The sequence below is a fragment of the Nyctereutes procyonoides genome, unplaced genomic scaffold (genome assembly GCF_905146905.1).
Source record: "Nyctereutes procyonoides isolate TBG_1078 unplaced genomic scaffold, NYPRO_anot_genome, whole genome shotgun sequence".
Taxonomy (NCBI): domain Eukaryota; kingdom Metazoa; phylum Chordata; class Mammalia; order Carnivora; family Canidae; genus Nyctereutes; species Nyctereutes procyonoides.
In genome coordinates this window covers 6,514,684-6,540,981 of record NW_026575146.1, presented here as the reverse complement: position 1 = coordinate 6,540,981, position 26,298 = coordinate 6,514,684, and the positions used below count along the sequence as shown (strand labels likewise).

The 26,298-nt window shown below is 36.3% G+C and overlaps 1 protein-coding gene across 1 annotated transcript in view; it reads left to right on the top strand.

Moving 5' to 3' along the window:
* Positions 1–26,298, top strand: part of PPIL4 (peptidylprolyl isomerase like 4) — a 46,852-nt gene that overhangs the window by 8,701 nt on the left and 11,853 nt on the right. Inside the window, exons 6-11 of the mRNA XM_055310421.1 lie at positions 546–642; positions 1,390–1,506; positions 10,554–10,678; positions 12,958–13,024; positions 17,358–17,469; positions 21,149–21,245. Of these exons, the coding sequence (XP_055166396.1) occupies positions 546–642; positions 1,390–1,506; positions 10,554–10,678; positions 12,958–13,024; positions 17,358–17,469; positions 21,149–21,245 (615 nt within the window). The remainder of the gene's footprint in view (positions 1–545; positions 643–1,389; positions 1,507–10,553; positions 10,679–12,957; positions 13,025–17,357; positions 17,470–21,148; positions 21,246–26,298) is intronic.

The window sequence follows — 26,298 nt, the reverse complement described above, 5'->3', positions numbered from 1 at the left end:
GACCCTGGATCAAGTCCCATGTCAGGCTCTCTGCATGGAGCCTGCTTCTCCCTCTGCCTGTGTCTCTGCCTCTCTCTCTCTCTCTCTGTGTGTCTCTATGAATAAATACATTTTTAAAAATCTTTAAAAAAATAAAATAAAGTAATAGAGTAGTAAATTTTTTTAAAAGATTTTATTTATTTATTCATGAGAGACACACAGAGAGGCAGAGACATACACAGAGGGAGAAACCGGTTCCTTAAGGGGAGCCTGATATGGGACTTGATCCCAGGATCCCTGGGATCATAATTTGAGCCCAAGGCAGATGGTCAACCATTGAGCCATGCAGGTGCCCCCAGAGTAATGAATCTGATATCAAACAATGAAAAACAGTGATATTAACTGTGAAAGAACACTCTAGTAATATATACTGGTGCATTAAAATTTAAGTGCCTTTGATTTTTGGGCATTAGAGATACTTGAGACATTTGTTATCTTTATAAAAAGTAAAACACAGATTCTGAAATAATGTAAGTGTAACCTTTGACTTGAATTTATTTTGTAAGGATAAATCATACAGTGATTTTAGATGATCCGTTTGATGACCCTCCTGATTTATTAATTCCTGATCGATCACCAGAACCTACGAGGGAACAGCTAGATGTAAGTAGAGTCCTCTTGTGATTGTACATGCATTTTAATGCTTTGCATAGATTTTGCTTTTTAGTCTATTAAAACTTATTTCTTCAGAATGACTATCTTTCTTGATCAATTCTTCTAGGACAAGTTTAAAATTCTTTTTCTCTTCCATAAAGATAACTCATTTTTCTAACTGTCTTTTCATTTCCCTAATTTCTGTTCTTCAGCTTCTGTTCCACTAGAGGAGCCTTAGCTCTGGAAGCTTATATAAATACCTTGTGAAAATGTTTTTCTTGTCTCCTAACTCTAGGAGTATAGCTTTAAAGCTCAGTTAAACTAACATCTTGTAAGGGAGCTTTTCAACTGGGAACACTTTGGAACCATGCTAGAACCCAGAAATTTTTGTAGAATAATGCAGACTTTTCCCTCAGATTTTTTAAGGTATAAGTTTCTGTTTATGAAGCTTTCTCAAAGCTAAATTGGTCTTTATAGTTGGGATTTGGTGCTTAATTGTTAAGATCATTTCTTTTCTGCATTCAGCAGTAATTTGGATACCAGATAGCTTCTTTATAATGTATATTTTGTTTTAACAATAAATTAGAAGCTTTGTGTGGCTCATATTATTAAATTAATTTATATCAATTTTCATAGGTTTGTTTCAGTTTCTATTCTAACAGATTTGATGGAGCTAAGGATAAATCATCATGTCTCCCATGTTTCTCAGATTTTTCAGTTCTTTTACTATATGTTTAAGTAACTTCTGCCTTACAGAGTGGTCGAATAGGAGCAGATGAAGAAATTGATGATTTCAAAGGAAGATCAGCTGAAGAAGTAGAAGAAATAAAGGCAGAAAAAGAGGCCAAAACTCAAGCCATTCTATTAGAAATGGTAAGATGATTATCTTTGTTAAGATAATGTTCTGCAATTTATTTAATATATAACTCATTGTGAGTTTATTTTTGGATTTTTTTTTTTTTTTAAGATAGGGAGAGGGCAGGGCTAGGGAAGGAGAGGGAGAGAGAGTCTCAAGTAGGTTACACTCTCAGCACAGCCCTATGTAATCTCACAACCGTGTGATCATGACCTGAGCCAAAATTAAGAGTTGGATGCTCATCCGACTGAACCACCCAGACACCCCTATTTAGGCTCTTTGTTAGTCAAAATATTAAAAATTTAGCAAAGAGTTTTTTTTCTAGATTAAATTTTATATGATACAATACATGAAGGTAAACAAATTTGGTTCCATAATCAATATAGTGCCAAGTGCCTTTTTAAAAATGAACAGTGGATATACAATTTACAAATACTCATTGAATTTTAGTTGTATATATTCAATTCATTTTTTTAAAACTTTATTTTATTTTTAAGATTTTATTTATTAATGAAAGACAGATGGAGAGAGAGAGAGAGAGAGAGAGAGGCAGAGACACACGTAGAGGGAGAAGCAGGCTCCATGGAGGAAGCCTGACATGGGACTCGATCCTGGGTCTCCAGGATCAGGCCCTGGGCTAAACGCAGTGCTAAACCACTGAGCCACCCGGGCTGCCCTCATTTCATTTTTGAATAGTGTTTATTTGACCAAATTTTATGTATATTAAGGAATAATTCATTTTATAACTCAAGCACTGAGGTGATTACAGGATACAAGGAACCTGGGTTGAAATTGAGCACTCTAAAATATACTCCTTTGTATCACTAACAGTATGAAGTCATTTGAAGTTCTTCAGTACTGATTAATTGATCTACTAGACATTTTTTCCATTTGTTATTTTTTTGTGGAATAGGCATACCTATTACACAGTAGATAATAAATATTTGAAAGGATAATTCTGTTTTTATTATTACCATTGTTTTATATAGTAGAGCTTTCAGAAAGATTCCGCATCTGTTTCAAAATTCATATTCACATCACCAGGCTGAAGGAACAAATGTTAAAGACTATAATTCAAGAAAATTTTATTGAATTGAAAAAATTTGAAAATACACATTTTAACGAGCACACTGTGTCTTGGCCTAGAACAGCCAACAGGATGGCAAATTTTAAGAAAATTACTGATCTTAAAAAAAAATCTTTTGAGCAACTGGGTAATAAGAGCAAGTGACTTAAAAGGGAAATAATATTAGATTATCATCAGAGTTTTTAACACCAAAAGTGTAGGCAGTTTATGCCAGAAAGATGTTGGGTTAACATAACTAAGCCTTTTATTTTCTGATAATTTCAAATTTATGAGAAAGTTATAAAAAGTAGCATAGAGAACTTCTCTATACCTTTTACTCAGATTCACCACTTTTTTTTTTTTTTCAAGAGAGGGAAGGAGGAGGGGGAGAGGCAGAGGGAGGAGACAGAATCTTAAAGCAGGTTCCATGTCCAGTGTGGAGCCTGACATGGAGCTCAGTCTCATGACCCTGAGATCATGACCTGAGCTGAAATTAAGAGTCCTAATGCTTAACAGAACCAGCTAGGCGCACCAAGCAAGATTCATCAGTTTTTAACATTTTTTGCCAATTCTGCTTGCTGATTCATTCTTTCTTTCTTTCCCTCTCTCTCTGAATATATATGCACAAACACATATTATTTTTTCTGGACCATTTGAAAATAAGTCATAAGCATCATTCCTTTTACCTCTTACATCAGTGTGCGTTTCTGAAGAGCAACAGTATCATCCTACATATTTATAATAGTTACCAAAATGAGGAAATTTATTTATTTTTTAAATTTTTTTAAATTTATTTATGATAGTCACACACACACACACACAGAGAGAGAGAGAGAGAGAGAGAGAGAGGCAGAGACACAGGCAGAGGGAGAAGCAGGCCCCATGCACCGGGAGCCCGACGTGGGATTCGATCCCAGGTCTCCAGGATTGCGCCCTGGGCCAAAGGCAGGCGCCAAACCGCTGCGCCACCCAGGGATCCCAAAATGAGGAAATTTAAAATTGATTGAAATTATAACCCATATTTCAATTTTGTCAGTTATTTCAGTAATCTCTTTTATAGCTTTTCCCATTCAGGCTAGAATCCAGCTCATGATCAATCATCTGTTGAATTTACTTATCATGTTTCTTCTACCTCTGGAAGAATTCCTTAACTTATCTTTATTTTTCATGTTATTAACATTTTTTGAGGAATATAGGTCATCTGTTTTTTAGAATATTCTTCAACTTAGATTTATCTACTGTTGCCTTGTGATTAGATTCAGATTATGCACACAACCAGAATACTACATAAATGACCTTCTCAGATGTTATATTTGTAGGTGTACAATATCCATCTGCCCTTAGCTGGAAAGTATTCATTTTGATTACTTGATTAAGGTAATCCACTACCTGGTGTCTCCATTGCATACTTTGTTTTCCCCTTGTAACTAGTAACAATCTGTAGCATTTGAGACCTTTCAAATATCTTGTTCCTTATCAAACCACCCCTGTGGATTTTTTTTTTAAGCCATTAAAATGTATTTAAAAGTAACAAGCAGAAAAAAAAATAAAAGTAACAAACTGTATCACACACTTAGGTTTATTTTATTTTATTATTTTATTTTTATTACACACTTAGGTTTAAAAGTGTTCTCTCAGGTTTTTTGTATCGGTTTTTTGTTGTTGTTGTTGTTGTTTCTGTTTTTGTTTTGTTTTAAGGAAACCAGTCTTTGAAGTTATTTTGTTGAGTATAGCTATTTCTCACGTTTCTTTTTCTTTCTCTCTGGTTCATCACTGTCCATGTTTGGAGTATCCATCAGAATGCTTATTCCTGGAATCTGTGGTTCTACCAGGGACATTCGGATTTTCTGATGCTGGTGATTGGATGAGTCTAGCATGATTTTCAGTTTAACTTTATCAAATATATGGAACACTGTATCCTGTTTTAAGGGAAGGTTCCTCATCATCCTAAATAAGCTTTGGCTTTGGTTTGTCCTTTTCTTCAAAAAAGACTGTACCTTCTAAACCATACTTTGGAATTAACACCACAATAGCATTCTTTCTTACAAACAGAATATAGGCTTCTTCACTTACTATTCCTTTGCTTTTGAAAAACAACTGGGTATGAAAGGACACTGATGCACGTTGGGCATACTGAGCCATTTTGTGCCAGAAATTGAGATTTTTACATAAATCTGCAAGCTTGTGTTTGTTTGTCAACTCTGGATAAGCACAGTCAGCCCCAATAGCCACAGTCAACAACCAACGGATGATGATTTCTGCATATCTTGGCCTTGGACTTTGGCCGGCAGAGCCTGAGACCTTTGGCAATGAGGGTATGAGCATGAGTTTCCCGAGTTTGGGGTGAGTGATGTAGGCAAGTCGATTGAGCTTGTGGCTGCCACCCTTTGGGATCTTGGGCTTAACCTCCTTGGGCTTGACAAGGGCCTTGATAGCCTCGGCACGTGCAGTCATGGCCTTGGCATTGTTGGCCTGCATCTTCTTCAGGCCCTTCTTGTTGTGCTTCTTGGCAAAGTGCATGTTCCTCAGGAACTTGGGGTCTACCCCCTTAAGAGATTCGTATCTTTGTGACCGGGGTTTCTTGATGCCATTTCTGTGCCATTTTTGCAACTGGTTATGTGTGGTGTGGTTCTTGGACTTGGCCACGTCTGCACTAAAGCCCGCTGCTCCCCAAGCACCTTGGACCAGAAGAGAAAAAGAGCCCCCTATGGATTTCTTAGATCTTCATGATTCTTGTCTGAACCAGTCTTAACTCTGATGGGTGCAAAATGGTAATTTTCTAACTCCATTACTCCTTCCATATTGTCAGCCTGCTTTCTATTGTAAGGAATGGCCTTCCTATCTTTTTATTATATGTTCATTTTTGGTATGGACTCATGATTTCCTTTTTTTGTTTTAATGTTAGTAAATAGGCTTTATTTTTTAGAGCTGTTTTAGGTTTATAAAAAAAAATGGAACACCAAGTACAGAGAATTCCTGTGTACCTCCATCCTCCTCCCCAACAGTTTCTCTTATTAATATCTTGCATTAGTGAGGTACAATTTGTGAGTCACATTGATATATTATTATTATTAAGTAAAATCTATAATTTACATTAGGTTTTTACTCTTTGTGTTGTACATTCTGTGGTTTTTGAGAAATGTATGATAACAAATACCTACTATTATAATATAGAGAATAGTTTCACTGCCTTAAAAATCCTCTGTGCTTTGCATATTCATACCTCCTTGTCCCCAACCTCTGGCAACCACTGATCTTTTTTACTATCTGCATAGTTGTGCATTTTCCAGAATGTCATATTGTTGGATTTATACAGTATATATCCTTTTAAGATTGGCTTCTTCCACTTAGCCATATGCATTTAATTTCTTCCATGTCTTTTTGTACCTTGATAGCTCATTTCTTTTGATCATAAAATTATATTCCATTGTTTGGACATACCACAGTTTGTTTATCCATTCACCTATTAAAACATGTCTTGATTGCTTCCAAGTTTTGGCAAGTATAGTCATACTTGCTAAAAACATTTGTGTGCAGATTCTTTTTTTTTTTTTTTTTTTTAGATTCTTATATAGGTAGTTTTTTTTTTTTAAGATTTTATTTATTCATGAGAGAAACACACAGAGAGAGAGAGAGAGGCAGAGACACAGGCAGAGGGAGAAGCAGGCTCCATGCAGAGAGCCTGATGTGGGACTCGATCCAGGGTCTCCAGGATCATGCCCTGGGCTGCAAGTGGCGCTAAACCGCTGTGCCACCGGGGCTGCCCTAGGTAGAAGTTTTTAACTCATTTGGGTAAATACCTAAAGGTACAATTACTGGAATTTATGGTAAGATTATATCTATCTTTTTTTTTTTTTAAGATTTTACTTATTTATTAATGAGAGACACACAGAGAGAGAGAGAGAGCGGCAGAGACACAGGCAGAGGGAGAAGCAGGCTCCATGAAGGGAGCCTGACGTGGGACTCGATCCATGGTCTCCAGGGTCAGGCCCTGGGCTGAGGGCAGCGCTAAACCACTGAGCCACCTGGGCTGCCCTATATTTATCTTTGTAAGAAACTGCCAAGCTGTCTTCCAAACTGGCTGTCCATTTTGCCATTCCCACCAGTAATGATTGAGAGTTCCTATTGCTCAACATTCTTGTCAGCATTTGGTATTGTCAGGGTTTTGGATTTCAGCCCTTCTAATAGGTGATCCTGTGTTTTTATTCTCCATATTAACAGGTTTCATCTTTTGTTTTATTTATTTAAGTAGTCCCTACACCCGACACGGGACTTTTACTTGTACTCACTACCCTGAGATCAAGAGTCACATGTTCCTCCAACTGAGCCAGCTGGGTACCACCTCCCCTTGTTTTTGAAGTAAGCTCTATGCGCAACCATGGGGCTTGAACTCACAACCCTGAGATCAAGAGTCACATGCTCTACCAGCTGAGCCAGTCAGGTGCCCCTCTATCTTCTATTTTTATTTTAAAATCTTTATTACTATTTCTTTTAAGTAGGCTTCATGTCCAGCATGGAGCCCAATGTGGGGCTTGAACTCATGACCCTGAGATCAAGACCTGAGCTGAGATTAAGAGTCCAACATTTAACCAATAGAGCCACCCAGGCACCCCTGTCTTCTATTTTAAAAAACAAAACTGGATGCCTGGGTGGCTCAGTGGTTCAGCATCTGCCTTCGGCCCAGGGCGTGATCCTGGCGGCCGGGATCAGGTCCTGTATTGGGCTCCCTGCAAGGAGCCTGCTTCTCCCTCTGTGTCTTTGTCTCTTTCTGTGTTTCTCATGAATAAATAAATAAATCTTTAAAAAAAATCTTTATTTTATTTTTTTTAAAATTTTTTAATTTATTTTATGATAGTCACAGAGAGAGAAAGAGAGAGAGGCAGAGACATAGGCAGAGGGAGAAGCAGGCTCCATGCACTGGGAGCCCGATGTGGGATTCGATCCCGGGTCTCCAGGATCGCGCCCTGGGCCAAAGGCAGGCGCCAAACCGCTGCGCCACCCAGGGATCCCTAAAAAAAATCTTTAAAACAGAAGAATATCTTAACTCAGAGGGTTAGAAAGGCTTTAAAAAAATAAAAAACTGAAAACCAAACCAAAAGAAATCAGTTCCTTTTCCTTTGTGTCTAATAGAGTAAGTCAACTAGTATTTTGCAGTGTTAGTTTTGAACTTGATAGTTGTAATGAATATTTAAATTTCCTTATAGTATTTCATTGTTATTTTAAATTTTTAAAAAGATTTTATTTTTAGTAATCTCTTCACCCAGTGTGGGGCTCAAACTTAGACTTCTACTCTAAGATCAAGAGTCACATGCCCCACTGAGTGAGGCTCCCCAGTGTATTGTCCTCCCACTCCCACTGCCGCCCCATAGAATTTTAAAGTTACCTCTGACTAAGTAGTGTGGCAAATTCTTTTTTTTTTTTAAGATTTTTATTTATTTATTCATGAGAGACACACCCACAGAGAGAGAGAGAGAGGCGGAGACACAGGCAGAGGGAGAAGCAGGCTCCATGCAGGGAGCCTGACATGGGACTCAATCCTGGGTCTCCAGGATCACACCCTGGGCTGCAGCGGGCGCTAAACTGCTGCGTCAATGGGGCTGTCATGAATTCTTTTTTTTATCTCAACCTTTTTTTTTTTCCATTTGTGTTTCCTTCAGATGTGGTATTGTAGGTGCTTTTCAGGATTTTTGCTGATTTATTCTTCCCCCTTACATACTGTGATATTGCTTATTGGACATAGATTATTGTCTTAAAAATTTTTTTTAAAGTAAACTTTATGCCTAATGTGGAACTTGAACTCATGACTCTGAGATCAAGGGTTGTATGCTCTACTGACTGAGCCAGCCAGGCACCCCAGATTATTGTCTTTTAATAGGCTTCAGAAACACTGAACAGATATAACTGGCTCTCTTGCTTATTACTATTTCTGATTTTCAAAAAAAAGTTTTAAGTATGTTTATCCAAGAGGAAACACTTAACGTAATAATGTTATCACAAATTATCTCTCAGAATTTTTGGATATATGTATAAAGGATTATTGTTTTCTTATCTAAAGGTCCACGGGAAATACAGTTTTCCCATAGAGAAACCAATTCCATCATCATAGTTTTCTCCCATAGTCATCCTCACTTGTTCTTCAGTAGAAAGTGGGATGTCCTTCTCAGTGCAGTAGTTGTCCATGAAGTTTACTTCAGTTTGGTCAGTAGATGATAGTGAGGTGAGGGTTATTAAAAGCTAGAAACATTGTCCAGGAATTGTTGCTGTTTCATATTGAACAACAATGTGGAAAGAATAGGACATTTTTTTTTATTAAGGATTTTATTTATTCATGATAGAGAGAGAGAGCCAGAGGCACAGGCAGAGGGAGAAGCAGGCTCCATGCAAGAAGCCCGATATGGGGGCAGCCCTGGTGGCGCAGCGGTTTAGCTCCACCTGCAGCTCAGGGTGTGATCCTGGAGACCCTGGATCGAGTCCCATGTCAGGCTCCCTGCATGGAGCCTGCTTCTCCCTCTGCCTGTCTCTGCCCCCCCCCCCCCCCCCCCTCTCTCTCTCTCTCTCTCTCTCTCTGTGTGTCTCTTCTTTATTTATGAATAAATAAAGAAAATCTTTAAAAAAAAAAAAAAAAAGAAGCCCGATGTGGGACTTGATTCCGGGACTCCAGGATCAGGCCCCGGGCCAAAGGCAGGCGCTAAACCGCCGAGCCACCCAGGGATCCCCAGAATAGGACATTTCTAATGCAGAAGGCTAGAGTCAGTGTGATAATGTTTTTCAAAAGTTTAAAAACAGGCAAAACTAAGCTATATTACTTGGGGAATCATACTTATGTGGGAAAACTGAAGAGATAGGGGCATGACCAAAAAGGAAAACTAAAAAGCAGGATATTTGATATTCTGTTGAGAAAGGTAGAGTCATGGGATTAGGGGACATTTTAGTTCTTAACCTAGTTGTTGGTGTCATGGGTACTTTATATTTTCATGCTTCATAACTTAGGTATACTTTATATAAATTATTTTTTAGTATATCAGATACTAGAAAAAAGAGAAAGAGGAGATAAAATTGGGACTTTGAAGCCAGATAGATCTGTGTTTCAAATCCCAACTCTGTTGCTTACTATTGTGTGGCCTTAAGTTAGTTAGTGCTCTTGAATTTTACTTTATCCATTTTTTAATTTTAATTTTAATTTTTAATTTATTTGTTTTTTAAAAGATTTTATTTTTTTATTCATGAGAGACACAGAGAGAGAGAGAGAGAGAGGCAGAGGGAGAAGCAGGCTCCATGCAGGACTCGATCTCAGTATCCAGGATCACGCCCTGGGCTGAAGGTGGCACTAAACCACTGAGCCACCTGGGCTACCCCTATTCATTTTTTTAAAAATTTATTCATTTGTTATTGTTTCTTTTTAAAAAATATTTTATTTAAATTAAGTTTGTCAACATTCGGTACACCACCCAGGGCTCATCTCATCATATGCCCTCCTTATTGCCCGTCACTCAGTTACCCTATCCCCCTCACCTACCTCCCCTTCTGCAACCCTTTGTTTCCCAGAGTTAGGAGTCTCATGGTTTGTCTTCCTCTTAATTTTTCCCCACTCAGTTTCCTTACTTTCTCTTATAGTCCCTTTCACTATTTCTTATATTCTACATATGAATGAAAGCATATGATAATTGTCTTTCTCTGATTGACTTATTTCACTATCATAATATACTTTATTCATTTTTAAAATGGAAACCACACAGTTGTTTTAAGAAATGGTTAGTAGTATATATAAAGTGGCAAGCATGGCGTTCACACAAAGACTCAGACAAGTATTAGCTATTAATATTACTACCAGGAACATTGTAATTTCAAATTTTGAAATCTTAGGTTTCTTTTCTTAAGCTTGTAGTTTCTAATGTAAATTCAGTTGTTTAGGGAAATCAGTACTTTGGGCTTAGATAGGGTATTTAGAGTAGAGCCAACAAAGGAATTGATTTAAATTTTTGTTTACTTATAATTTAGGTTGGAGACCTACCTGATGCAGATATTAAACCTCCAGAAAACGTGCTATTTGTGTGTAAATTGAATCCAGTGACTACTGATGAAGATCTGGAGATAATATTCTCAAGATTTGGGCCAATAAGAAGGTAATCTTTAGAATTAATGAAAGATTTTAGAAAAACTGGATATTGGTAGTTTTCTAATAGCACTTTTTGATGGATCTGTGAACTCTAGAATTTTGTAGTGGTTAATTTTACAGGTGAGTCTTTTGTACAGTAGGGAAGAAAAATACGTATTTATATGTGTGTGTATGTAGATACAAATACATATATATATATACACACACATAATTGAATGATTCTCCCACTTCCAACACACACATTTTTGCTCTAAAACAGGAAGTGAGTAGAACAGTTTAAGTCTAGTTCTTATTCTCAATAATCTTTAATATTTAAAATATTTATCTCATTTAAGTTCTTCCTAGAGTTACAGCAATCTATGTCAAAATTAATTTGAATCTAAATCTTCCCAAAGTTTTCTTTTGCTACTAATGCTCACTTCCCCTGTATTGTTAATGTAAAAGTCTATGAAGCTAGTATTTCTGTGAGAAAGGGGAATATTCTTGAGGAAGGTCAATTACATAGTTGACGCTTGAATGACACAGTTTTGAACTGCACTTACTTACACACAGATTTCTTTTGATAAATACAGTATAATGCTATCAGTGTATATTCTTTATTCGTTTTTTTTTTAAAAAGATTTTATTTATTTATTCTTTAGAGACACAGAGAGAGGCAGAGATAGAGACAGAGGGAGAAGCAGGCTCCATGCAGGGAGCCGGATGTAGGACCCGATCCCGGGACTCCATGATCACGCCCTGGGCCGAAGGGAGGTGCACAACCACTGAGCCACCCAGGCATCCCAAGGATTTTATTTACATATTAGAGCAAGCACAAACAGAAGAGCAGAAAGGAGAGGGAGAAGTAGGCTCCTTACTGAGCAGGGAATATGATGCTTGATCCTAAGACCCTGAGATCATGACCTGAGATGAAGTGAGACACTGAACTAACTGAGCCATCCAGGCACCCCATATTTTTGTTTGTTTGTTTTGTTTTATTTAAGTAATCTCTATACCAGACATGGGGCTTTAACTCAACAACTTCAAGATCAAGAATTGTGTGCTTTTCCAACTATCCAGCTAGGTACCCCTTTTCTTTATTGTCTTCTTAGCATTTTGTTTTCTCTAGCACATATTATTGTAGGAACACAGTATATAATACATATACAAAATATGTGTTAATTGACTATATTATTAAGTTAAATTTGGGGGGAGTCAAAAGTTATATGCTTATTTTTTACTGCATTGGGGTCAGGATGCCTAATCCATAATGTTGTTGTTCAATGGCCAGCTGTAATTGATTAAAAAGTATTGTTTTATGTTTAGAATTTCCTTTTAGCTTCCTTTTTTTTTCTAATCCTGTGAAATCATTCTTTATTCTTCCTTTTGACAGAAAAATCTTTCTATAAATGGCTACTCAGTTTTATTCTTCTACCCCTTATAGTACATCATATTTATAAAAAACACTTCTGTATTGCTGCTTTTTATTTTTGAATTTTAGACATTACTAATGACTTCCTGCTCAGGAAATTGAGGATTTACCTCTATTCTTACCTTCCCATCTCTATTGTCCCCTCCTTCTACTTTGTGTTGTAGTTTTGGTTAGATATTATTCCTTCCATATTTGCATTTTAATGTATATAAATGTTACAACAGCTGACCCATATACCATAATGTGATTATTTTTCCTTTCTCTCACATTATTTTCCTGTTCATCTCATGTTTTTAAAATGAGACTTAAATGTGAGGAAATGGACAAGCCACATGGTTTCAACTCCTATGTTATTGGCCCTTTTACGTGATTGTCAAGATAGATTAGTTCTATATAACAGCTGTACCAAGGGGGTTAAATTTAAGCTTGGTTTATATTAACATTCTAAAACTACAAAGCATAAATTTATTAAATGTGTATATATGTATGAATGTACATATATTATTCTATAGTAACATTTTATTTTCTGTAATTTATCTACATTTAGACCAGAAGTGAATTATGACTTAAAGAATATTTTAGCAGTAGTTTTCTTTTGGCACAGAAAGGTAAATATTTTTATCTTCTACTTTCTTCACTGCATTAGAAATTTAGGACTGTAGGCCAAGATTGGGCATTTAGGGTAGAACTTGGATAATTTCATTACTACACTGGGGAACTATTTCTTTTTTAATTGTTATTGAAGAAATGTAGAGAAATATAGTTCCACGAGTTTAACTTTGATTTTTAATAACTGGTTTGTTTTGTTCTTCACTTTTGAAGAGGAAGAATGCATAGTTTTTCTTTAAAGTCACTTTTTCCAAACTTTCTTTCAGTTGTGAAGTTATTCGAGATTGGAAGACAGGAGAATCCCTCTGTTATGCTTTTATCGAATTTGAAAAGGTAGGTCATAATATACATTTTTCAAGTTTATATTTATTTTGTTCTTATATAGTGTTAAAATGTGAAAAATTATAGAACTCTCTAGTCTCTAAAATGAGAAAATTAGTTTACCCTTTCTCTAGGCACCCAAGAAAAATAATTTTATTACATTCAAATAGAAGATAATTTCAACATCTGTTTGTGTTAATATATATACCTTAACTTTAGGTTCAGATGCAGTCTGAGTTAATGTATTTTTTAAAGTTTTATTTATTTATTTATTTTTCATTTGTTTTTATTGAAGTTCAATTTGCTAACATAGAACACCCAGTGTCCTTCCCATGAAGTGCCTTCCTCAGTGCCTGTCACCCAGTTACCCCAAGCCCCCACCCACCTCCCCTTCCAAAACCCTTTGTTTGTTTCCCAGAGTTAGGAGTCTCTCATGATTTGTCTCCCTTTCTAATTTTTCCCACTCAGTTCCCCTCCTTCCCCTTATGATCCCTTTTACTATTTCTTATATTCCCCATATGAGTGAAACTGTATGATGATTGTCCTTCTCCAGTTGACTTATTTCACTCAGCATAAGACCATCCAGTTCCATCCACGTCAAAGCAAATGGTGGGTATTCGTCCTTTCTGATGCCTGAGTAATATTCCATTGTGTATATATACACCACATCTTCTTTATCCATTCATCTGTCGAAGGACATTGTGGCTCCTTCCACAGTTTGGCTATTGTGGACATTGCTGCTATAAACATTGGGGTGCAGGTGTCTTGTCGTTTCACTACATCTGTATCTTTGGGGTAAATACGCAGTAGTGCAGTTGCTGGGTCGAAGGGTAGCTCTATTTTTAACTTTTTGAAGAACCTCCACACTATTTTCCAGAGTGGCTGTACCATTTTTAAAGTTTTGGTAGAGTCCTTCACATTTTATAAATAATTTTTCAGCATTGTTTATGTAGATTTATACTTGAATAATAGAGAAATGGACTGGGTGTAAAGTTGTAGATACTAACCTGAGCTTTGTCACTGACTAGCTGTTGTATGATATTTGGCAGTTTGTTTAGAACTCTTATTTCTAGGTATTACTCTCCTTATAAATAGAAGTTGAAAATTGGATTAGGGATGCCTGGGTGGCTCAGCAGTTGAGCATCTGTCTTCGGCTCAGGGTGTGATCCCATTGTCCGGAATTGAGTCCTGCGTTGGGCTCCTTGTGGGGAGCCTGCTTCTCCCTGTGCCTTTGTCTCTGCCTCTCTCTCTCTCTCTCTCTCTCTCTCTCTTTTTCTCTTTCTCTTTCTCTGTCTCTCATGAATGAATAAATTAAAAAAAAAACTTTAAACAAAAGAAAATTGGATTAGATGGTATCTTCTAGATCTGTAAAATAATAATAGCTTATGTCGTTCAAATAACTTTCTTTAAGCCAGGTATTATACGACTTGACCTGTATTTAATCCTTATAACTCTATGAGATAGGTACTTTCCTCCTTTTCCAAATAAGTAAACTGAGACATATAGTGGTCATGTGACTTGATTAAAATTATACCCCTAGTGAATGTCATAGCTGGGATTTGAATTTAGAAAAGTCTGACTCTGTTCCTGTTGCTTTTAGTTCCTATGCAAGGCTGTGCCATTTCTTTATGTAGCTTTGGATTGATGGTGTCCAATAGTAGTTCTTTCCAAGTGGTAGTTATTCCAGAGCATTTATCGAGTACCTTCTGTATTTCAGGTACTGCGATTCGCAGAAAAAAACTTACCAGTATTCCAAAGGCCTTCCCTATCATTGCTACTTCTAACATCCTAGACTTGTTTTGTCTAATTTTAAACTTGATATAAATGTAAACACAGTATGTATTTTTTGTGTTCAGCATCATTTGCTTAAGTGTGTAAGGTTTGCACATATTACTACATGAAGCTTTTGTTAACTTTTTTCATTAATTTCCATTAACATGGTATTTCATTGTGTTGTGTGTATATAGATTTTCATTGTCAGAGTATTTTATTATGTGTATATAAAACAATTTAGATTTCCATTCACCTGTTGATGGATGCTTGGGTCTTTTGTAATTTTGAATTACTATGAATGGTTCTGTTGTAAACCATTTCTTTCTTATGTTTTGGTGTACGTATATATGCATTTCTGTTGGGCATATACCCTCAAGTGAATTGCTGGGTCATAGGGTAGTTGTGGCTATAGTAGATACTTTCGGTCAGTTTTTCAGAGTGGTTATACAGCACCCCCCCACCCCCAAAAGTGGTTATACTAATTTTCACTTCCACTAGCAATATGTGAGAGTCCTTGTCATTCCATATCTTTTCCAGTTCTTGGTATGGTCAATCTTTTAAATTTTTGTCCATTCTGGTGGATGTGTAGTGGTATCTTATTGGTGGTTTTATTTTGCATTTCTCCTTTTTGTGTGCTTATTGCATTTGGATGTCCTTTTTTAATTTTTTAAATGAAGTAACTGTTATAGACTTGCCCACTTATTGATTGGGTGTTTGGTTGCCTTTTGCTTGATCTGTAAGAAGTTTTTACATTTTCTGGTTACAGGCTTATTTTTTGGTTTTGTATGTTGCAAGTATCTTCTCTGTAGATTGCCTTTTTCCCATTTTTAATGGCATCTTTTGATAAGCAGAAATTTCTAATTTTTAGTTCAGTTTGTCAATATTTTTCCTATGGCTTGTTTTAAAAAACTTTGCCTACCCCCAAAGTCATAGAAATATTCTCCAAAGCTCCCTTTAGACAGTTTGCTGTGAAATGATCTTTCCCATTTATTTTATTTATTTATTAAAGATTTTATTTATTTGTTATTTACTCATGAGAGATAGAGAGAGGCAGAGACGTAGGCAGAGGGAAAAGCAGGCTTCTCGCGGGGAGCCCGATGTAGGACTTGATCCTGGCCCCCAGGATCATGCCCTGAGCCGAAGGCAGATGCTCAACCACTGAACCACCCAGGCATCCCTATCTTTCCCGTTTAGACCTGTAATTTGATTTTTGTGTATTATGTTTATCATGTTAAATTTCGTTTTTCTTACATTAGATAGCAAGGGACTCAGTGTAGTTTATTAAAAAAGTTGTCCTATCCACACGGCTTGGCAGTGTCATCTTTGTCATAAATCAGATGTCTGCATAAGTATAAAGTATCTGAGAACTTTCTCTTTAGGGAAATGGCGCAATGATGCAATTACGCCTACCCAAGTATAATCATTACAGATTCATCAAACATGCATTGATGTTGGGGCATCTGGTTGGCTCAGTCAGTAGTGCATGTAACTCTTGGGTCATGAGTTTGAGCCCCATGTTGGCTGTAGAGCTTACTTAAAAAAATATGTATATACTGATTGCCTACCATGTGCCAGATGATGTTTAAATAATGTAGATACAAAGATGATTAAGGCTTTGTTTGTATCTTCATGGAGTTTATAATCCATTTAATTCTTGACATATATGGTAAATAAATGCGATTATAACTAATCTGTTTCTCTGAATTGTCTCTAGTAAGTTGTGAGCAGACCAAAGGATATGTTTCTAAGAATATAGTAGATAATTGATCAGTGCTGGGTAGAAGAAATGCATCACTACTAGCTTTCAGATGTTGGAAATGGAGATACGGGGTTTATAAAGTTGCTGACAGGAAGAATCCTTATGTAACACAGACCTGTATCTTAGGCCCACGGTATCCAGGTATCCACGGTATCCATGCTTTGGGGAGCAACTATGTTTCTGATTTCAGGCTTTTTCAGAACTTAGAGAGGTAATAGTATGTATATGTGTGGTACACACACACATCTGTGGACTGTGTGATACTCCTCTGGGTCAGCACTCCATAATCAATCACAAACTATTTTTGTACTGAAACAAATGCATATTCATACTAAGTGGAATAAATCAAGGCCACGGTCTTCTGGTAGGTCAAGTTTTATTGTCAAGTGGATTTTAACACCAAATTTGTAAAAACAACTTTCAACTTTGAGGATATTTTTGGGTTTCTAAGGAAAGGATTTGTGGAAGAACACGTACAGCACAATTTGTAAGTGTGTGTATCGTCCACTACGGTCATATTGCCTCGGCTTGAGTCCTCACTCTTACCTTTGCCAGCTGATCTTTGGCAATTTCTGTACCTCTCTAAACTTATGTTTTCTCTTCAAGAAAATGGAGATAATATATAGTACTTGACATGGTTGTTATCAGAGTTAACTGAGCTCGTAGATGCAGAGCATGTAACAGCATCTGGTGTATAATAGGCACTCAAATATTAGTAACAGGAGACATGCTTGCTGTATTTTCAGTATTTTTCCTAATTGCAGAAAACTTTTCCATAAAGACTTATGCTTGAGTTTTTGTGATTACTGTCAGGAAGAAGATTGTGAGAAAGCATTCTTCAAAATGGACAATGTACTTATAGATGACAGAAGAATACATGTGGATTTTAGCCAGTCTGTTGCAAAGGTTAAATGGAAAGGAAAAGGTATGTTAGTTCATCTTCCTCTGTTTCTGTTCACTGTGTGTGTGTGTGTGTGTGTGTGTGTGTGTGTGTGTGTGTGTATGCTTGTGCCTGCCTGTACCTCCTTTGCTGTAGAGATACTCATTAGGAGAAATGTTCATTGATCTGACTTTTGCCATTTATGGTAGCTGCTAGCAAGAATCTTAGATACAGGGGAGTGTGAGTGTGTATTTATACTGATGGTGAATATATTTACTATCTTTGTGTTATAAGTTACTTACAATTACCCATTGCAAACATGGCATATTTGAAAAGTAATGATTTTGATGATTGTGGTGGCTTGGTTCTTCTAGATGTAAAACATTAAACAAGTTTTTTTTGAAGTTTGTTTGTTTTAGTTGTCCTATGGCACAAAATTGAAAAGGTGGTGTAAAAAACTTTTCATTCCTGCCCCTCATCTATCCAATTTCCCTTTCCAGAAGTAACCACTGTTACCTGTTCCCTATAAATTTTCCACATACATTCTTTGAATATACATATATATGTATATATATTTATTTATTTATTTTATGTTGGAATTTCCTTTTATTTTATGTTTTTTTTCCATGTAGGTTTTATGTTTATAGGTTTTCTCCTTTAAAATTGCTTTCCTACCTTGCTTTTCATTTTAATAATCTAAGAGAGCAGTTCATATCCGTATATAAAGCGACATTTTCAAGTAGCTGCAGTGTTCTATTAAATGTATGTATCATAATTTATTGAACCAATCTTCTTAATGGACAGTGAAGTTTCTAATCTTTTATTCTTTTTTATACTATCTGTATGCATATGACATTTTCCACATACACGTATATGTGCCAGTTGAATTTCTGTAGTGGCTTGTCATGGGGGTTGAATGTCTGTATTCTAATGTGAGTTTTTGATTTTTGCTGCAGTATTTTTAAAAGGTTCGCTTTCACCATGTAATACTTAATTTTACCAGGAATTCCAGGATTACTTTCTTTTTCTTTTTTTTCTTCTTTTAATTTTTTTTAACTTTCTTTTTCTGTATAACAGTTTTCTTTATTTCCCATGACTTTCATGAGTTTTTTTTTTTTTTTTTTTTTTTTAATAAGAGAGAAACAGCAGTACTTGAGGGTGATGTGCTGAATCATTTGGTAGATCCTGGTAACTTGTGGAAATTCAGAAAAGGGAGATACTATTAATGGCCAGAATAGGCAAGGAAGGCCCGCTGGAAGCTGTGACTCCTGTGGTAGGAGACAGTGACTTGGGTTGGGATTCCCTATTACTGTTGGTTTCTCCCATGAAACTTTCCTACAGTGGGAATACATGACTAGATTTTGACACTGTTACCTATTTTGAGTGACTTGTGGAAACTAAATTTTAGTGGCATTAAGATGATATGTTTTTCATATGGTAATAGTGGCTGTGTAAACAAAAGAATCAAAGAAGTATATACAGTAATGATGGATGAGCTGCTGGCATAATGAACTATAGTTCTGGTCCTGTGGTACTGCCAGATAGTTCTTCTATGAGGCTTTTCACCCAAAAAAGCTAATTTAATTTTATCATTTTGTATATGTATGAAACCAGTATAAATACAGTTCCTCATTACAGAGAAGGAACTTGAGGTATCATCTTGTGAAGTGATTTATTTAGGTCACATAAACTGATGATGTAAACAGGACTTGATGTTTGCTTTTTTTCCCCTCTCAATTCTTCCTAACCCAGTTACCCACTGAAGAAGTGATATTGCCTTCTTAAGTAGTTTCAATGTAGTTTATTTACAGTTTATTTTAAGTAACTTCTTATTTTTTTCTAAAATGTCATATAGGAGGGGATCCCTGAGTGGCTCAGCGGTTTCGCGCCTGCCTTTGGCCCAGGGCGCGATCCTGGAGTCTGGGATTGAGGTCGGGCTCCCGGCGTGGAGCCTGCTTCTCCCTCTGCTTGTGTCTCTGCCTCTCTCTCTCTCTCTCTCTCTCTCTCTGTGTGTGTGTCTATCATAAATAAATAAAAATAAATATTAAAAAATAAAAAAATAAAATGTCATATAGGAGACAGATACTTCAATTTCACATTAGCTGTCATCTTTGTTAATTTTGAAACAGTTTTATATATTATTTATATTTAATAAATTTAATAAATTGAATATATACTATATACCATTCACAGTGCTAAGCACTTTCTCTTGTAGCTCTGTGAAATGTAGATATTATATTTGGCTTATAATGAAGAGAATATAATTGAGTTTTTTTTTTAAGATTCTATTTATTCATGCATAAGAGAGAGAGAGAGAGAAGCAGAGACATAGGCAGAAGGACAAGCAGGCTCCCTGTGAGGAGCCCAGGATCCCGGGATCACAACCTGAGCCAAAGGCAGACACTTAACCACTGAGCCACTCAGGTGTCCCTATAATTGAGTTTCAAAGAGGTAAAGTGAGTTACCTAAGACCTCCCATTAGAGTCAGAATTTGAACACAGAACTTCTAACTTTAATCCATTACTCTTTCTATTATACCACAACTGCCTCATTCATCATGAAACTCCTAAAGACAAGCACAGAATCTCTTTTCAGTGATGAAGTGGTATCTTTTTATTACAGTTATTAGTGTTTTAACACATACAGTTATCTATTTCACATTTATATTATCTACTGGCCATTTTTGTTTCAGGAGCCTCTGGAATTACCAAGTAGATTCATCTTGGTTTTGATGTTTAGTCACTCCTTTTATTCCTGTTTTCTCCTTTGTTTAAAGAACCTGATGATAGTCAAGGCTTATATAGGATTCATAATCAAAGTACCTCTGTGTGTACCTGTAGTTTGCTTTATTTGTACATTTAATCTTGGATTCTCCTGTCTGGAAGGATTTCATCATAGTAGCTGAGGGGATAGGAGAGGCAGGTCAGTCAGCAGGTCTGGGACATGGGTAAGGAACTGAATCTTCATCTGGTAGGAGACTAGGCCTGAGAGTAGAGGGGCTGCATAGGATGCTTTTTTCCTAGCCCTGTCACTGAAGGCCAGTCAGGATATAATAGTAGGTCCTATTTTTCTGAAGGGTTTTTTTATTTCATTTTTGACAATTGGCAGGGAGTATAGGTGCCTTAGGCAAGAATTTCCAAAACAGAGATATTTCGTCATTGATATTGTTACCAACCCTTCCCTCTCACATCCTTTAGTGAACTTCTGTATACATTCCTGCTGTCCCCCTATCTGCTTGGTGCTCTGTTGAAATTTTGGTAATAAGTGCCTCTTCTGACAGATCAGAGAACTTTAAAGCCTCACTTCTTCCAAACTTCTAAGCCTTTCAGATCTCAGACTCCAGTCTCAAGCCCTCAATTTCCTTTGGACCTAATTTTCTCATGGGCTTTATGGCTCTACTTAAACACTGCATTATTTCCCAGGGAATGTATTCACTGTGTAATTTAGGATTTGAAAGTTTGATGTTGTAATACTCGTATATATCGTTAGGTGGCAGCATATGACTACTTAGCAAAATGGGTATCTGATTTCATTTAAAATAGTAACGGAGAATGAATTACTATTTCTTTGTTACCTTCTCAGCCTTTTTCTGTCCACCAATATATATGTTGCTTATAAAACAACTGATATATTATGCTTCTTATAAATTAATTTTTGTTCTTTAATAAAGTAGGTGAGTTTTCTTACTAAGTCTGTTTTTCTTTTTCTTTTTTTTAATAAATAGGTGGGAAATACACCAAGAGTGATTTCAAGGAGTATGAAAAGGAACAGGATAAATCATCTAATTTAGTCCTGAAGGATAAAGTAAAGCCCAAGCAGGAGTATCCTTTACAAGAACCAGTTAGTCAATATGTATAGACCATCCACCCAGTGTAGAGTACTGTGTGATATGTTATAAAAAGTCACAGTGTGTGGAAGACAAGGTTCCTGAATCCAGTGGTATGTGAAGAAATCATTTAGTTTATTGTTAATCCTTTTTCACCATCTTACATACACTTCTCTTTTTCGGTATATTCCCTATTGTTTGGAGAAGGCTTTGGTTGAAAGAAATCTTAGCCTAATTCTTTCCTCCCTTACTTTTAGGTTAAGGTTAACACTTAATTCTGAAATCTTCAGGTAAGATTTGTATTTTGTATTTAATTGTAATGTTTTAAATTCCTTGTATTCAGAAATTTTTTTAATATAGCTAAGCTAAATTCTTGGTGTTAACTTTCCTCATAATGTTTAACTTCTTTGGAGATGGTAAATATGTAGATTAACATCCTGTTCTCTTACATGATTAGGTAGCTCCTTTCAGCTTAGTACATTGTCTAGCAACAAATATTTATCAGGCTCCTATTTGTATGTAAAAATTGGCTTTTATAGGATTAAAACGAAATCCATTGACTTGAGCATTTAATTTAGATTCTTCCAAGTTTTAGGTTGAGACAAGTAAAAATCAATGAAACATACTATTTACATTATGTCATTTGAATTTGTTCATTGATATTCTCATTATACATCTATCACTCTACACATTGCAAAAGTTATCTCTTTGTGATTCTTTCTGTAAATGGTTTCTTTGTTTCCTAATTTCTGTTGGTGTTTTAGGGATTCTCTTTTCCCACACTGTCTTAGACATTTCTTTTCCAAGTATTCATCAAGGAAAGATGAGTATCAGGTTGACTTGTTATATACTCATTTTAAAAAATGTGTTGACAGTCTACAATTCATAAAGCATTGTAAAGTACAAGAGATGGATAAAGTCTGAAATATATTGACGTGTTCAATATAAAGAGAGGGAGACACACCAAACAGTAAGCTAAGATTTAGTCTGAAAAGATGAACATTAGGAGGAATATGATTGAAATATTAAAATCATAAAAGGTGTGGATGGAAGTTGACATTTAACAAATCTTTGAAATTAAATTTAGGCTAACCACTAGTAACTGCAGGTGGAAGAAGAGAAATATGTAGGGCAAATGAAAGTAAGTACAGGCATAGAGTATAAAGTATGAGGAGATGTCTTTCATCTTTTCTCACAAAGGTAAGTAGTTCAGGAGGAAAAGAAAGAATATGCAGTATTAAAATGTTTTAAATTCAAGATGGTAGATTACTGAAATTTAAGAAAGGAAACCAGACATGTTTGAGAATAAATCTATAGCTTAGTACTGTTCAATAGAACTTTCTACAGTGATGGAAAATATCTCCACCATCCGGTTTAGCTACTAACCACATGTGGTTTATGAGCATGTGAAATGGACTGAGGAACTGAATTTTAAAGTTTAATTTTAGTTAATTTTTTTTTTTAAAGATTTTATTTATTCATGAGAGACACACACAGGGGGCGGGGGGCACAGACATAGGCAGAGGGAGAAGCAGGCTCCATGCAGGGAGCCCAACGTGGGACTTGATCCTGGGTCTCCAGGGTCACACCCTGGGCTGAAGACAGCGCTAAACCTCTGAGCCACCGGGGCTGCCCAATTTTAATTAATTTAAACAACCACATATGGCTAGTATTGAACAGTGCCTGCTTTCAGTCTTTTGAAATCGATGGAGAAGACAGATATGTCCTGATACAAACCATTGTTAATCATTCTCAAACATAATATTGAACAAGAAAAGGGAAATTCTTGAATCTGACCCAGTAAGATTTATGTTCTTGGTAATTGATAGATTTCATGTTAGCAAGGCATTTATAATCTCAGGTACAATAATACAGTGATAGAACATGTGTTTATAATATGTAAGATATATATATATATATATGTTTTCCACATTGTATATTATATATTATGTGACTGTTACTATGACGAGGAAAAGAGATTGAGAAGGCAATCTTTTTTTTTTAAATTTTATTTATTTATTCATGAGAGACACAGAGAGAGAGAGAGAGAGAGGCAGAGACACAGACAGAGGAGAAGCAGGCTCCATGCAGGGAGCCCGATGTGGGACTTGATCCCGGGACTCCAGGATCATGCCCTGGGCCAAAGGCAGGTGCCAAACCGCTGAGCCACCCAGGGATCCCTGAGAAGGCAATCTAATAATCAGATAAGTTTGAGGGTTGTTTTTTTTTTTTTTATATATATAATCAAGTTAAGTTTTAAGTTAAAAAGGCATGGTGGAGATATGCTTTTATGGATCTCGAGAGAAAGAGAAGTTGTCACAAATTAGCTACTAGGCTTAAAAATAGAACAGAAGGAAAGGCAGGTTTAATTTGGCCAGGATAGACCTCACGGAAGAATTGGGGAAAGAAAGATCACAAACTTGTGTTTAATTCAAAGGACTTTGGGAACATTTGACATCTACTATTGTTGACTATAGTAGTGAGTAGAAGATAGTGGGTAAGCAAGGGAAAAGAGATGAGACAAATTGTCTTGGTGGTATGAGAAATAATTAACAATTACTTATTTGGCATCTGTTGCACACCCAGCTTAGCAGTGAAACATAGCCCCTGCCCTCATAGATCTTGTGTTTTATTGATGGGGGGGGGGGATGACCAGAATAATTACTGTGACTCAAATATAAGTAGGTATAGAGTGTTGCAAAGAAGTACGTTTGTGGGATATGGAGCTTATTGAGGTGAGGAGTCAGGGAAGGCCCTCAGGTGACAATAAAAGAAGTGACATTAAAGCTGCACCTTGGGCAGCCCAGGTGGCTCAGCAGTTTAGCACTGCCTTCGGCCCAGGGTGTGGTCCTGGAGACCCGGGATCAAATCCCACGTCGGGCTCCCTGAATGAAGCCTGCTTCTCCCTCTGCCTGTGTCTCTGCCTCTCTCTCTGTGTCTCTCCTGATAAATAAATAAAATCTAAAAAATAAAAAATAAAGCTGCACCTTGAATATGAGGGGAGAGGAGGGAGGGCTAAGATGGGATGCTCTTTCCTCTAACTTGATCCATTGTTTAAGAAATACAATTCATCTTATATCCAGCACAGTCCAAGTACAGCTATTCACATGCATACATAATTGAAACAAATGCCATGGTATTTTTATTAGATGCTGTATATTCTATTTTCTATTCTATTTATTACACAGTGCTGGCTACGACCCACTAAATGGATTTTGGACAGAGGGAGCTGCATATGTAAAACAAAACAGTAAGGTAAAGTCCTAGGCAAGGGCTATTGAATTCATACTGAAAAAGGAGAGGCTCCAGAAGCTACTCTGGAAACAGTGTGACATAGTATAAAGGAAAAAAGTTAGAGATAATGAAGTAGGAGTAGGATATGGTACAGACTGACTGGCCACCCTTTTTTTTTTTTTTTTTTAAAGATGTTATTAAGAAAAAAAAAAAAAGATGTTATTAAGAAAGAAAGAGAGCGTGGGGTAGGGGCAGAGGGAGAGGGGAAGCTGAGCAGGGAGCCCAGTGTGAAGAGGGTGGGGGGCAATCCCAGGACACCAGATCATGACCTGAGCCAACGGCAGGTGCTTAACCAACTGATCCACTCACACGTGTCCCTGACTGGCCATCTTTAACCATCTTATAAAAAACCAAGAGCACGTAGCATTTTCATATTCAGTCTTATATAGAAGTGACATGTCCCTGAGAAAGGCATAGAGCTATGATGTGGTGAAAACAAACCCGACTCTCTAGTCCTGAGGGAAGTGTGTTTGAGACTCCTCTAGTTGCACACACCACTGAAACAGCTCTGCATGTTGGGCTTCCCCATGAGCTTTTTTTTTTTTAAAAAAACCACTATTCCAGCCCTTGTCAGCCTTCCTCAAATACTGTTCTAGGATTTGAGATTATTTTCAACAGGGGGTATGATTATTTTGTATTTTCTCTTCTAAGGGATAATAAGTATATCAGAAAAAATATTTATCTCTTTTTTAAAACACATTATCATATTTACAACACATTTATGTGAAATTAAAACAAGATTCACCCATATCTATGAATGTTGAGTCACTCACATTCAACTAAACTCACATTTAGTTGAAGTCAACTACACTTCAAATAAAAAAAGATTCACTCACAGTTTACCACCTAGACAAATGATACCTTTTCTTGTTGCTTCTTTCAAATCTTGATCTTTTATGTTTTGTGAAGTTAAAATCACCATATGGTGTAATTTTTATTTCTAGCTTTTTTCACTTTTAATTTTTCATAAAACACTTTCTGTTTTTTTCATAGCATTCATTTATCATTGCTAATAACTTTCTTTGTAATAATATATCCTGTTGAAGTTCTACAATATATTTAAGAATGTCTTCTTTATTACTAGGCTTTTTGTTACTCTAAGTTTCTGTTATAAAAAATAATTGTTATACATACATTTGTTTGTTTAACAAATTAGTACTTCAAAAGAGGAGTAACACGAATATATCTTTTATCTCCTATAGCTCTTCTGGCATTATCCTAAATTTTTCCAGTGAAACATGTGTCCTATTTTTTTCTAAGTTTAAATTTTTTCATTACTGAAAAACATGTTTCCTTATTTTTTATGGCTACTTAGATTTTCATTTGTGGATATACTTTTTTTTTTTTGGCTTCCATATTTTTTGCCCACTCACTTGCCAATTGTTAATTGTTTATTTAGGGTCTGGGTTCTTTCTATTTTTCTTGAAAGAAAATGTGAGTTAGTTTTGTTTTAGAAATACACTGTGAGATGCTTTTTGCTTTAAAAAGTTAGGTTTATCAGGCAGCCCGGGTGGCTCAGCAGTTTGGCGCCTGCCTTTGGGCCAGGGTGTGATCCTGGAGACCCGGGATCGAGTCCCACGTCGGACTCCCTGCGTGGAGCCTGCTTCTCCCTCTGCCTATGTCTGTGCCTCTCTCTCTCTGTGTGTCTCTTTCATGAATAAATAAAGAAAATCTTAAAAAAAAAAAAAAAGGTTTATCCTCGTAGTCTCCTTTGTTTACCAGATTCTTGATGTTTTGATGTATTATCAGTGTCA